Genomic DNA, 13,103 nt, shown 5'->3' with positions numbered 1-13,103 from the left:
GCATATTGCTAGCATGATGCTAGCATGTTTAGCATGTTGCTAGCATGATGCTAGCATGGTTGCTAAGGTGTTACTAGGTGGTTGCTAGGGTATTATGGGTGGTTGCTAGGGCGTTGCTAGGCGGTTGCTAGGGTTTTTGGCTGGTTGCTATGGTGTTGCTAGGCGGTTGCTAGGGTGTTCTGGGTGGTTGCTAGGGTGTTGCTAGGCGGTTGCTAGGGTGTTCTGAGTGGTTGCTAGGGTGTTGCTAGGCGGTTGCTAGCGTATTCTGGGTGGTTGCTAGGGTGTTGCTAGGCAGTTGCTAGGGTGTTCTGGGTGGTTGCTAGGGTGTTGCTAGGCGGTTGCTAGGGTGTTCTGAGTGGTTGCTATGGTGTTGCTAGGGTATTCTGGGTGGTTGCTAGGGTGTTGTTAGGTGGTTGCTAGGGTATTCTGGGTGGTTGCTATGGTGTTGCTAGGCGGTTGCTAGGGTGTTTTGGGTGGTTGCTAGGGTGTTTTAGGTGGTTGCTATGGTATTCTGGATGGTTGCTATGGTGTTACTAGGTGGTTGGTAGTGTTCACATTTGGTTACTATAGAGTTTTTATAATGTTCATGGCATGATTTAGCACTTAGCTAATCAATATTAGCATGTAGCTATTCACAGCTAGCATGTTTAGCATGTTGAAAGTCCTGTGTGCTAGCATGAGTCAAAAGACCCAACCCCCATCTCTATACGATGTTCTGATGCAGAGATGTAGGTCTTGCAAATTGGTTGCTAGGGTACTCTGTTTGGTTGCTAGGGAGTGGCTTGGCAGCTGCCAATGATGAAACTCCAAAGGCTGCTTGTCAGTATGAATGATATAAACCACCCCCCATCTCTATACGATGTTCTGATATAGAGATGTAGGTCTTGCAAAATGGTTGCTAGGGTACTCTGTTTGGTTGCTAGGGAGTGGCTTGGCAGCTGCCAATCATGAAACTCCAAAGGCTGCTTGTCAGTATGAATGATATAAACCAACTCCCATGCCTCTGTGACATTCAGAATGGACGATATTCCTCTTTGGATTTTTGTTGCTAAGGTGCTCGACAATGGTTGCTAGGGCGTGGCCAGTAAGTGTTGAGGTGATTCAGGATTGGCTGTTTGCTGGCCCGAGTCAAACGAGCCCACCCTCATGTTTCTATGACACTTATATCCTGAGATATCCCTTTGATCTCTTTCAATGGAAGTCTATGGGAGTTGTTGCTAAGGTGCTCTAAATGGTTGCTAGGGCGTGGCTTGATAGCTTCACAATGATCCTGAGAGACTGATTGGTTGTCTGAGTAAAATGAGCCCGCCCTCTTGTCTCTATGACACTGTGATCCAGAGTTATGTTCAATACAAAAAGCGGTTTCTATGGTGTAGGACGGCCCATTTCATGGGCCGTCCTACACCATAGTAAGTCAATGGGGCAACTTTGGGCCCCTCCTGCCCCTCAGGGGTGCAACTTTTACCCCATTGTGTGGTATGTTCTTACAGAGCCTGTCAGCCTCTTCAAATGTGGCCAATTTCACGTTTCTGCGACATCCTCGTTCCGAGCTACGGCTCGTCAAAGTTTTTCGCAATGTTAAGTCTATGGGATTTTTTTGGGCCGTTTTTCGCCCCTGGGGCGACCATCGTACCCCCGATCTCTTAGAAAAGTCATAGCACACCATTCCCGAACAGGCCGCACGTTTTGACACCTCATTCATGGGTCTGTGACAAAAACTGCGGGAGGAGTAGCGCGTCAAAAAGTGGCCAGAAGAATAATAAGAAGAAGAAGAAGAAGAACTAGAATGTACATTTCCAGAAGAAAATGTGAAGTGGTGCTTGCAGTGGCAAAACTCGCCGCTCGGTTGCTAGAGTGTTGTACATGATTGCATACGAGCCAACAACCATGTCTGTACGATATTGTGGAGCTGAGATATGGCTTATACATGTGTTTGTATGGTTACTAGGGTACCCTATATGGTTGCTATGGTGTGCTTATACAGATAATAAGATGATATTTAAAGACTAGTTGACAGTCTGAGTCAAAAAAGGCAAACTCCATGTTTCTACTATTTTCTAGAGCTGAGATATGGCTTGAATATGTTGTTTTATGGTTGCTAGGCTGCCCTAAGTGGTTGTTAGGGCGCGAAAATGAAGTTATTATGTCACTACTTATTGGCTGCTAGCATGGTTGCTAAGGTGTTACTAGGGGGTTGCTAGGGTATTATGGGTGGTTGCTAGGGCGTTGCTAGGCGGTTGCTAGGGTGTTCTGGGTGGTTGCTAGGGTGTTGTTAGGCGGTTGCTAGGGTGTTCTGAGTGGTTGCTAGGGTGTTGCTAGGTGGTTGCTATGGTATTCTGAGTGGTTGCTAGGGTGTTGCTAGGTGGTTGCTATGGTATTCTGGGTGGTTGCTAGGGTGTTGCTAAGCGGTTGCTAGGGTGTTCTGGGTGGTTGCTAGGGTGTTGCTAGGCGGTTGCTAGGGTGTTCTGAGTGGTTGCTAGGGTGTTGCTAGGTGGTTGCTAGGGTATTCTGGGTGGTTGCTAGGGTGTTGCTAGGCGGTTGCTAGGGTGTTCTGGGTGGTTGCTAGGGTGTTGCTAGGCGGTTGCTAGGGTGTTCTGAGTGGTTGCTAGGGTGTTGCTAGGGTGTTGCTAGGCGGTTGTTAGGGTGTTCTGGGTGGTTGCTAAGGTGTTGTGGGTGGTTGCTAGGCGGTTGCTAGGGTGTTCTGGGTGGTTGCTAGGGTGTTGCTAGGGGGTTGCTAGGGTGTTTTGGGTGGTTGCTAGGGTGTTGCTAGGCGGTTGCTAGGGTGTTCTGAGTGGTTGCTAGGGTGTTGCTAGGTGGTTGCTAGGGTGTTCTGGGTGGTTGCTAGGGTGTTGCTAGGTGGTTGCTAGGGTGTTCTGGGTGGTTGCTAGGGTGTTGCTAGGCGGTTGCTAGGGTGTTTTGAGTGGTTGCTAGGTGGTTGCTAGGGTATTCTGGGTGGTTGCTAGGTTGTTGCTAGGCGGTTGCTAGGGTATTCTGGGTGGTTGCTATGGTGTTGCTAGGCAGTTGCTAGGGTGTTTTAGGTGGTTGCTATGGTATTCTGGATGGTTGCTATGGTGTTACTAGGTGGTTGGTAGTGTTCACATTTGGTTACTATAGAGTTTTTATAATGTTCATGGCATGATTTAGCACTTAGCTAATCAATATTAGCATGTAGCTATTCACAGCTAGCATGTTTAGCATGTTGAAAGTCCTGTGTGCTAGCATGAGTCAAAAGACCCAACCCCCATCTCTATACGATGTTCTGATGCAGAGATGTAGGTCTTGCAAATTGGTTGCTAGGGTACTCTGTTTGGTTGCTAGGGAGTGGCTTGGCAGCTGCCAATGATGAAACTCCTAAGGCTGCTTGTCAGTATGAATGATATAAACCAACCCCCATCTCTATACGATGTTCTGATGCAGAGATGTAGGTCTTGCAAAATGGTTGCTAGGGTACTCTGTTTGGTTGCTAGGGAGTGGCTTGGCAGCTGCCAATGATGAAACTCCAAAGGCTGCTTGTCAGTATGAATGATATAAACCACCCCCCATCTCTATACGATGTTCTGATATAGAGATGTAGGTCTTGCAAAATGGTTGCTAGGGTACTCTGTTTGGTTGCTAGGGAGTGGCTTGGCAGCTGCCAATCATGAAACTCCAAAGGCTGCTTGTCAGTATGAATGATATAAACCAACTCCCATGCCTCTGTGACATTCAGAATGGACGATATTCCTCTTTGGATTTTTGTTTCTAAGGTGCTCGACAATGGTTGCTAGGGCGTGGCCAGTAAGTGTTGAGGTGATTCAGGATTGGCTGTTTGCTGCCCCGAGTCAAACGAGCCCACCCTCATGTTTCTATGACAATTCAGTCCAGAGATATCCCTTCGATCTCTTTCAATGGAAGTCTATGGGAGTTGTTGCTAAGGTGCTCTAAATGGTTGCTAGGGCGTGGCTTGATAGCTTCACAATGATCCTGAGAGACTGATTGGTTGTCTGAGTAAAATGAGCCCGCCCTCTTGTCTCTATGACACTGTGATCCAGAGTTATGTTCAATACAAAAGCGGTTTCTATGGTGTAGGACGGCCCATTTCATGGGCCGTCCTACACCATAGTAAGTCAATGGGGCAACTTTGGGCCCCTCCTGCCCCTCAGGGGTGCAACTTTTACCCCATTGTGTGGTATGTTCTTACAGAGCCTGTCAGCCTCTTCAAATGTGGCAAATTTCACGTTTCTGCGACATCCTCGTTCCGAGCTACGACTCGTCAAAGTTTTTCGCAATGTTAAGTCTATGGGATTTTTTTGGGCCGTTTTTCGCCCCTGGGGCGACCATCGTACCCCCGATCCCTTATAAAAGTCATAGCACACCATTCCCGAACAGGCCGCACGTTTTGACACCTCATTCATGGGTCTGTGACAAAAACTGCGGGAGGAGTAGCGCGTCAAAAAGTGGCCAGAAGAATAATAATAATAAGAAGAAGAAGAAGAATAACTAGAATGTACATTTCCAGAAGAAAATGTGAAGTGGTGCTTGCAGTGGCAAAACTCGCCGCTCGGTTGCTAGGGTGCGGTTAGCTAGTTTTTACCAAGATGCTAGCATGATTAGCATGTTGCTAGTATCATGCTAGCATGATTAGCATGTTGTTAGCATTATGCTAGCATTATTAGCATGTTGCTAGCATGATTAGCATGATGCTAGCATGATGCTAGCATGATGCTAGCATGATTAGCATGTTGCTAGCATGTTGCTAGCATGATGCTAGCATGATTAGCATGTTGCTAGCATCATGCTAGCATGATTAGCATGTTGTTAGCATCATGCTAGCATCATGCTAGCATGATTAGCATGTTGTTAGCATCATGCTACCAACATGCTAGCATGATTAGCATGTTGCTAGCATGATGCTAGCATGATTAGCATGTTGCTAGCATGATGCTAGCAAAAATAAGCATGTTGCAAACATGTTTTAGCTAGATGCTAGCATGATTAGCATATTGCTAGCATCATGCTAGCATGTTTAGCATGTTGCTAGCATGTTGCTAGCATGGTTGCTAAGGTGTTACTAGGTGGTTGCTAGGGTATTATGGGTGGTTGCTAGGCGGTTGCTAGGGTGTTCTGGGTGGTTGCTATGGTGTTGCTATGCGGTTGCTAGGGTATTCTGGGTGGTTGCTAGGCGGTTGCTAGGGTGTTCTGGGTGGTTGCTAGGGTGTTGCTAGGGGGTTGCTAGGGTGTTCTGGTTGGTTGCTAGGGTGTTAGTAGGCGGTTGCTAGGGTGTTCTGGGTGGTTGCTAGGGTGTTGCTAGGCGGTTCTGGGTGGTTGCTATGTTGTTGCTATGCGGTTGCTAGGGTATTCTGGGTGGTTGCTAAGGTGTTTTGGGTGGTTGCTAGGCGGTTGCTAGGGTGTTCTGGGTGGTTGCTAGGGTGTTCTGAGTGGTTGCTAGGGTGTTGCTAGGTGGTTGCTAGGGTATTCTGGGTGGTTGCTAGGGTGTTGCTAGGTGGTTGCTAGGGTATTCTGGGTGGTTGCCAGGGTGTTGCTAGGCGGTTGCTAGGGTATTCTGGGTGGTTGCTATGGTGTTGCTAGGCGGTTGCTAGGGTGTTTTGGGTGGTTGCTAGGGTGTTTTAGGTGGTTGCTATGGTATTCTGGATGGTTGCTATGGTGTTACTAGGTGGTTGGTAGTGTTCACATTTGGTTACTATAGAGTTTTTATAATGTTCATGGCATGATTTAGCACTTAGCTAATCAATATTAGCATGTAGCTATTCACAGCTAGCATGTTTAGCATGTTGAAAGTCCTGTGTGCCAGCATGAGTCAAAAGACCCAACCCCCATCTCTATACGATGTTCTGATGCAGAGATATTGGTCTTGCAAAATGGTTGCTAGGGTACTCTGTTTGGTTGCTAGGGAGTGGCTTGGCAGCTGCCAATCATGAAGCTCCAAAGTCAATGTGAATGTATAAACCAACCCCCATCTCTATACGATGTTTTGATGCAGAGATATAGGTCTTGCAAAATGGTTGCTAGGGTACTCTGTTTGGTTGCTAGGGAGTGGCTTGGCAGCTGCCTATCATGAAACTCCAAAGGCTGCTTGTCAGTATGAATGATATAAACCAACTCCCACGCCTTTGTGACATTCAGAATGGAAGATATCCCTTTTTGGATTTTGGTTGCTAAGGTGCTCGACAATGGTTGCTAGGGCGTGGGCAGTAAGTGTTGAGGTGATTCAGGATTGGCTGTTTGCTGGCCCGAGTCAAACGAGCCCACCCTCATGTTTCTATGACACTTATATCCTGAGATATCCCTTTGATCTCTTTCAATGGAAGTCTATGGAACTTGTTGCTAAGGAGCTCTAAATGGTTGCTAGGGCGTGGCTTGATAGCTTCACAATGATCCTGAGAGACTGATTGGCCGTCTGAGTAAAATGAGCCCGCCCCCTTGTCTCTACGACACTGTGATCCAGAGTTATGTTCAATATAAAAGCGGTTTCTATGGTGTAGGACGGCCCATTTCATGGGCCGTCCTACACCATAGTAAGTCAATGGGGCAACTTTGGGCAGCTCCTGCCCCACAGGGGTGCAACTTTTACCCCATTGTGTGGTATATTCTTACAGAGCCTGTCAGCCTCTTCAAATGTGGTAAATTACACGTTTCTGCGACATCCTCGTTCCGAGCTACGACTCGTCAAAGTTTGACGCAATGTTAAGTCTATGGGATTTTTCGGCCGGTTTTTCGCCCCTGGGGCGAACATCGTACCCCCGATCCCTTATAAAAGTCATAGCACACCATTCCCGAACAGGCCGCACGTTTTGACACCTCATTCATGGGTCTGTGACAAAAACTGCGGGAGGAGTAGCGCGTCAAAAAGTGTCCAGAATAATAATAATAATAAGTATGCACAATAACACTAGTGTTGCTTTGCCATAGGCAAGCACCACTAATAAGTATGTGAGATAACAATAGTGTTGCTTCGCCATAGGCAAGCACCACTAACTAGAATGTACATTTCCAGAAGAAAATGTGAAGTGGTGCTTGCAGTGGCAAAACTCGCCGCTCGGTTGCTAGGTTGTTGTACATGATTGCATACGAGCCAACAACCATGTCGGTACGATATTGTGGAGTTGAGATATGGCTTATTCATGTGTTTGTATGGTTACTAGGGCACCCTATATGGTTGCTATGGTGTGCTTATACAGTTTATGGGATGACATTTAAAGACTAGTTGACAGTCTGAGTCAAAAAAAGCCGAACTGGAGCTAAAATATGGCTTGTAAATGTAGTTTTATGGTTGCTAGGGTGCCCTAAGTGGTTGCTAGGGCGTGGCCATGAAGTTATTATGTCACTACTTATTGGCTGCTTGATAGGCCGAGTCAAAAGAGACCAACTCCAAGTCTCTATGACCTTCTGGTGAAAAGATATGATCTCACAAATTTTGTGCCAATGTTAAGTCTATGGGACTTTTTTCGGCCGATTTATCGCCCGCCGGACGAACATCGTACAACCGATCGCTTAGAAAAGACATAGCACACCTCTCCTCAATGAACCGGTCGATTTGACACCTCACTCATGGGTCTACGACAAAAGGTGCGGGAGGAGTAGCGTGCCGAAGTTTTGTCTAGGTGAATAGTAATCACAACACTAGAATGTACATTTCCAGAAGAAAATGTGAAGTGGTGCTTGCAGTGGCAAAACTCGCCGCTCGGTTGCTAGGGTGTGTATAGCTAGTTTTTAGTAAGATGCTAACAAAATAAGCATAATGATAGCATGATTAGCATGTTGCTAGCATCATGCTACCGTGTCTTTAGCATGATGCTAACATGATTAGCAGGTTGCTAGCATGTTTGTAGCTAGATGCTAGCATGATTAGCATGTTGCTAGCATCATGCTAGCATGATTAGCATGTTGCTAGCATCATGCTAGCATGATTAGCATGTTGCTAGCATTATGCTAGCATGATTACCATGTTGCTAGCATCATGCTAGCATGATTAGCATGTTTCTAGCATCATGCTAGCATGATTAGCATGTTGCTAGCATCATGCTAGCATGATTGGCATGTTGCTAGCATAATGCTAGCATGATTAGCATGTTTCTAGCATCATGCTAGCATGATTAGCATGTTTCTAGCATCATGCTAGCATGATTAGCATGTTGCTAGCATCATTCTAGCATGATTAGCATGTTGCTAGCATCATACTAGCATGATAAGCATGTTTGCTAGCATGTTTGTAGCTAGATGCTAGCATGATTAGCATGTTGCTAGCATCATGCTAGCATGATTAGCATGTTGCTAGCATCATGCTAGCATGATTAGCATGTTTCTAACATCATGCTAGCATGATTAGCATGTTGCTAGCATCATGCTAGCATGATTAGCATGTTGCTAGCATCATGCTAGCATGATTAGCATGTTGCTAGCATCATGCTAGCATGATTAGCATGTTTGCTAACATGTTTGTAGCTAGATGCTAGCATGATTAGCATGTTGCTAGCATCATGCTAGCATGATTAGCATGTTGCTAGCATCATGCTAGCATGATTAGCATGTTGCTAGCATCATGCTAGCATGATTAGCATGTTTCTAGCATCATGCTAGCATGATTAGCATGTTGCTAGCATCATGCTAGCATGATTAGCATGTTGCTAGCATCATGCTAGCATGATTAGCATGTTTGCTAGCATGTTTGTAGCCAGATACTAGCAAGATTAGCATGTTGCTAGCATCATTTAGCACTTAACTAATCGATATTAGCATGTAGCTATTCACAGCTAGCATGTTTAGCATGTTGAAAGTCCTGTGTGTTAACATGAGTCAAAAGACCCAACCCCCATCGCGATACAATGTTCTGATGCTGAGATATAGCTGTTACAAAATGGTTGCTAGGGTACTCTGTTTGGTTGCTAGGGAGTGGCTTGGCAGCTGCCAATCATGAAACTCCAAAGGCTGCTTGTCAGTATGAATGATATAAACCAACCCCCATCGTGATACAATGTTCTGATGCTGAGATATAGCTGTTACAAAATGGTTGCTAGGGTACTATGTTTGGTTGCTAGGGAGTGGCTTGGCAGCTGCCAATCATGAAACTCCAAAGGCTGCTTGTCAGTATGAATGATATAAACCAACTCCCATGCCTCTGTGACATTCAGAATGGAAGATATCCCTCTTTGGATTTTGGTTGCTAAGGTGCTCGACAATGGTTGCTAGGGCGTGGCTAGGAAGTGTTGAGGTCATTCATGATTGGCTGTTTGCTACCCCGAGTCAAACGAGACCACCCTCGTGTTTCTATGACACTTCTATCCGGAGATATCCCTTCCATCTCTTTCAATGGAAGTCTATGGAACTTGTTGCTAAGGTGCTCTAAATGGTTGCTAGGGCGTGGCTTAAAAGCTTAACAATGATCCTGAGAGACTGATTGGTCGTCTGAGTAAAATGAGCCCGCCCCTTTGTCTCTACGACACTGGGATCCAGAGTTATGTTCAATATAAAAGCGGTTTCTATGGTGTAGGACGGCCCATTTCATGGGCCGTCCTACACCATAGTAAGTCAATGGGGCAACTTTGGGCCCCTCCTGCCCCCCAGGGGTGCAACTTTTACCCCATTGTGTGGTATGTTCTTACAGAGCCTGTCAGCCTCTTCAAATGTGGTAAATTACAGGTTTCTGCGACATCCTCGTTCCGACCTACGACTCGTCAAAGTTTGACGCAATGTTAAGTCTATGGGATTTTTCGGCCGGTTTTTCGCCCCTGGGGCGAACATCGTACCCCCGATCGCTTATAAAAGTCATAGCACACCATTCCCGAACAGGCCGCACGTTTTGACACCTCATTCATGGGTCTGTGACAAAAACTGCGGGAGGAGTAGCGCGTCAAAAAGTGGCCAGAAGAATAAGAATAAGAATAAGAATAAGAATAAGAATAATAAGTATGTGAGATAACAATAGTGTTGCTTCGCCATAGGCAAGCACCACTAATAAGAATAAGAATAAGAATAATAAGTATGTGAGATAACAATAGTGTTGCTTCGCCATAGGCAAGCACCACTAATAAGAATAATAAGTATGTGAGATAACAATAGTGTTGCTTCGCCATAGGCAAGCACCACTAATTATATTCATAAAATGTTGTACTTCCTTACCCTGGTAATCTTCATCATTGGGAAACAAATCGTCCAGGGCATCTTTGGGAGCCTCACTATTTTTCTCTTCCTAAAACAAAACCAAAGAAAAAAAAATCAGTTTGAAACCATTTAAATATTCAATTTGGCATAATTATTATTTTTAATCAGTCTGTGCTGTCTTATAATGTTAAATTCATTGTGAATTTCTATAGTCAATTGCATCTCTGTCCATGCATGACTGTCTTTATAGTCTCTAAATGTTAATGGCTCCATTCATTCTGGAAGTAACAGCACGAAACATCGTTTCATGAAATATAAATGACAAGCTGGAGGCAACTGTCATTTGAACAGATAATGTCTTCAAATCCTCCCACAGCAGAAAGAGAAAAATGAAAACCATTAGTCTGAAGTAAAGGAGAGGACGTCCTGTTTGCCAGAAAATATGGAATTTTTTACAGAAAACTTCTTGTACAAAATAAATTCAAGCACTTTTAAGGACCTGTATCTATGTATGGTCATAGATTTTCAAAAACTTTCCAGGGCCTTGAAATCTTTTTTTCATATTCACAAAATTTCAAGGATTTCAAGGACCCGTGGGAACCCTGTTAAATGGACAGACAAATGTGAATAATGACACCAGGTTTTATTTAGTTTTAGTAGTTTTAATACTTAATTATTTGACACAGAAAGTTGAGTCTGGCATCATGAACCTTCATACTGTAAAGTGTGCCTTTTCTTATATAGTTAGTCATGAAACTCTAGAGGGCGCCGGCTGATGCAATCTGCAAGCAATCGCATCACTAACGCATGGCACAAGCTGATTGGCCTCTGCTGATCCTGCAGCCAATGAGATCGCTGGCTGAAGATTAAAGTAGTCTATCAGCTCTCAGAGTTCCTCTGAACCCCTCCTCCTCCCCAGCTCCACCTGCCTAGATCATGAACATGATGGCACTCTTCTGTTGTTCTTGTTCCAGTGTGCTGTTCATCACCTATAGCAAGACTCACCTCTGGCGAGGTGCCATCGTCATATTTCTTGAGCTGGTTCATGAACTCCAGATGTTTCTTCTCCTCCTCCAACTGTGCGACACTCTGTTCACTCTTCTGCAGTTTCTGCTGAGTGTTTGCCAGCTCGTCCCTCAGCCACTGGTTTTCCTGACAGAGCCGTCGCACCTGAGCGCGCAATTTCTGTTTCTCCGACTCCACGGCATTCAGATGGCTGGACAGGGCCATCATCACCTGAACACATTATGATAACTCTTACTGTAACACTTTACCTCTAAAAGCACACTGTCTTTTCATGCCGAGCAAATCTGAAGAAAAGACATATTGTATTTGTTTCAATCCTTAGTAAGCATTATACTGTGAGCGCACTCCTGATGTGAAGGGTGTTACAAACAGTAAGCAGCAAAATTATGCCTCATAAACTCATCAATATAATTTTGGCCAAAATCACATGAACCTTTCACAAACCAATAAGGCAATCCCAGAATGAAATGCGACAAGAAAAACAAATTGTCAAAGATAAAGGGAAATTTTCAGTACCGTACTTTCCATAATATAAGTAGCGTTTTTATCATCTGAAATGGCAACGTATTTAATGCAATTAACGTAAAGACAGAAAAGCATCCAAAGCGCACCTATTTGTGCCGAATTAGAGAAGTACATGAGTTTATTTGTATAGTGCATTTGCCACACGCCATTAGTTTCAGTTTCACAAAGAAATTTAAGCTTTGCATAAAATAAATGTTGTTTATAATGAATGCCACTATACTTTATTTTATTGCTGTACTGTACTGACCATTTTATTTACCGCCATTTTACATCATTACTGAATGTAATAAAATGTTTTTTTTTTTTTAACAATACAATTTTGACCCTGTGCGACTTATAGTAATATATATATTATTAGTCCTTAATATGCAATTTACAAAGCAATCACATATCCGCATGGACAAGCTGATTGGCTCTGCTGATCCTGCAGCCAATGAGATCGCTTGCTGAACATTTAAATAGTCTGGCTCAGTGTTTGCTGTAAGCTAGTTCCTCTGAACCCCTCCACCTCCCCAGCTCCCCCTGTCTAGATCTGATTCAGGACTCATGTGTGTCTATTCATGCAGCAGCAGCAGATCTTATATGTTCACAGCAGTGTGTGTGTGTGTGTGTATCTATTAGCAGTAGCAAGTAAATCATAAATAAATCCTAAAAACGTGATTTACTATGGTTTGCGCTAGTCAATTTACTGGTACTTAACGCCCAAAAAAACACATCTTAACCCATTTTGCACTTGACATGCTGTGTTATTGCTGTACGAAAAGGAGCGTCAGAAAACAGATAGAAGAGAGAGAACTTTCCCCACTCGAGTTCATTTATCTGGAAAGCCAGAGGGAGACACAATTCGAACGCATAGTTTGCCCAGCCACGCTATTTTTATTTGCTGTGCCTGCGTTGTTAGTAGATTACCCACACCTGATTATCATCGGCTCTGCTTGTTTGCTACCCTACGCTAATTAGTGCTCCTTTTGTTAGATTGTGTTGGTCATTATAGAAAGGATCTGGGGTCTCATTTATAAAGCGTGCGACGCGTACGCACAAAACGGGGCTGGAAACGTACGTACGCCAGTTTCCACGCAAAGGTTGTGATCTATGAAAAACAAACTTGACGGGAGAATGTGCGCACCTTTAAGCAAACTTTGAGCCGTGCGTACGCACATTCTGGAGACAAAGGGAATTGGCGACACAGATGGTGAGTTGGAGTTAAATGTCTTTTTGGTCACTTTTAGACAGAAAAGCTAAAGAAAATGATACATATACAGAAAGATAATACAAATATAATTTCACTCACCAAGCCTATCACTTGAAGCAAATATCCGTCCCTTCTTAAATGTTGCATATTTAGCCTAGCTAACGGCAGATGAAGTAAAACCGTAAATCTTTATTATGAGTCATAATCATAAATAGAGTGCATGTTCAAAATGACACTTTAAATAAATAAAATAAATATTTAA

At 44.2% G+C, this 13,103-nt stretch overlaps 1 protein-coding gene across 2 annotated transcripts in view; it reads right to left on the bottom strand.

Moving 5' to 3' along the window:
• klc4 (kinesin light chain 4) overlaps positions 1-13,103 on the bottom strand; it is an 82,289-nt gene that overhangs the window by 51,658 nt on the left and 17,528 nt on the right. For both annotated transcript variants that reach the window (XM_056267846.1, XM_056267847.1), the window contains exons 3-4: positions 11,104-11,334; positions 10,117-10,186 (exon numbers count right to left, since the gene is read on the bottom strand). In XM_056267846.1, the coding sequence (XP_056123821.1) occupies positions 10,117-10,186; positions 11,104-11,334 (301 nt within the window). The remainder of the gene's footprint in view (positions 1-10,116; positions 10,187-11,103; positions 11,335-13,103) is intronic.

This window comes from Rhinichthys klamathensis, unplaced genomic scaffold (assembly GCF_029890125.1).
Source record: "Rhinichthys klamathensis goyatoka isolate OS25496 unplaced genomic scaffold, OSU_Roscu_1.1 h1tg000264l_1, whole genome shotgun sequence".
NCBI classification, from domain to species: domain Eukaryota; kingdom Metazoa; phylum Chordata; class Actinopteri; order Cypriniformes; family Leuciscidae; genus Rhinichthys; species Rhinichthys klamathensis.
The sequence above is the reverse complement of the archived record's forward strand: the minus strand, read 5'-3'. Positions and strand labels throughout refer to the sequence as shown.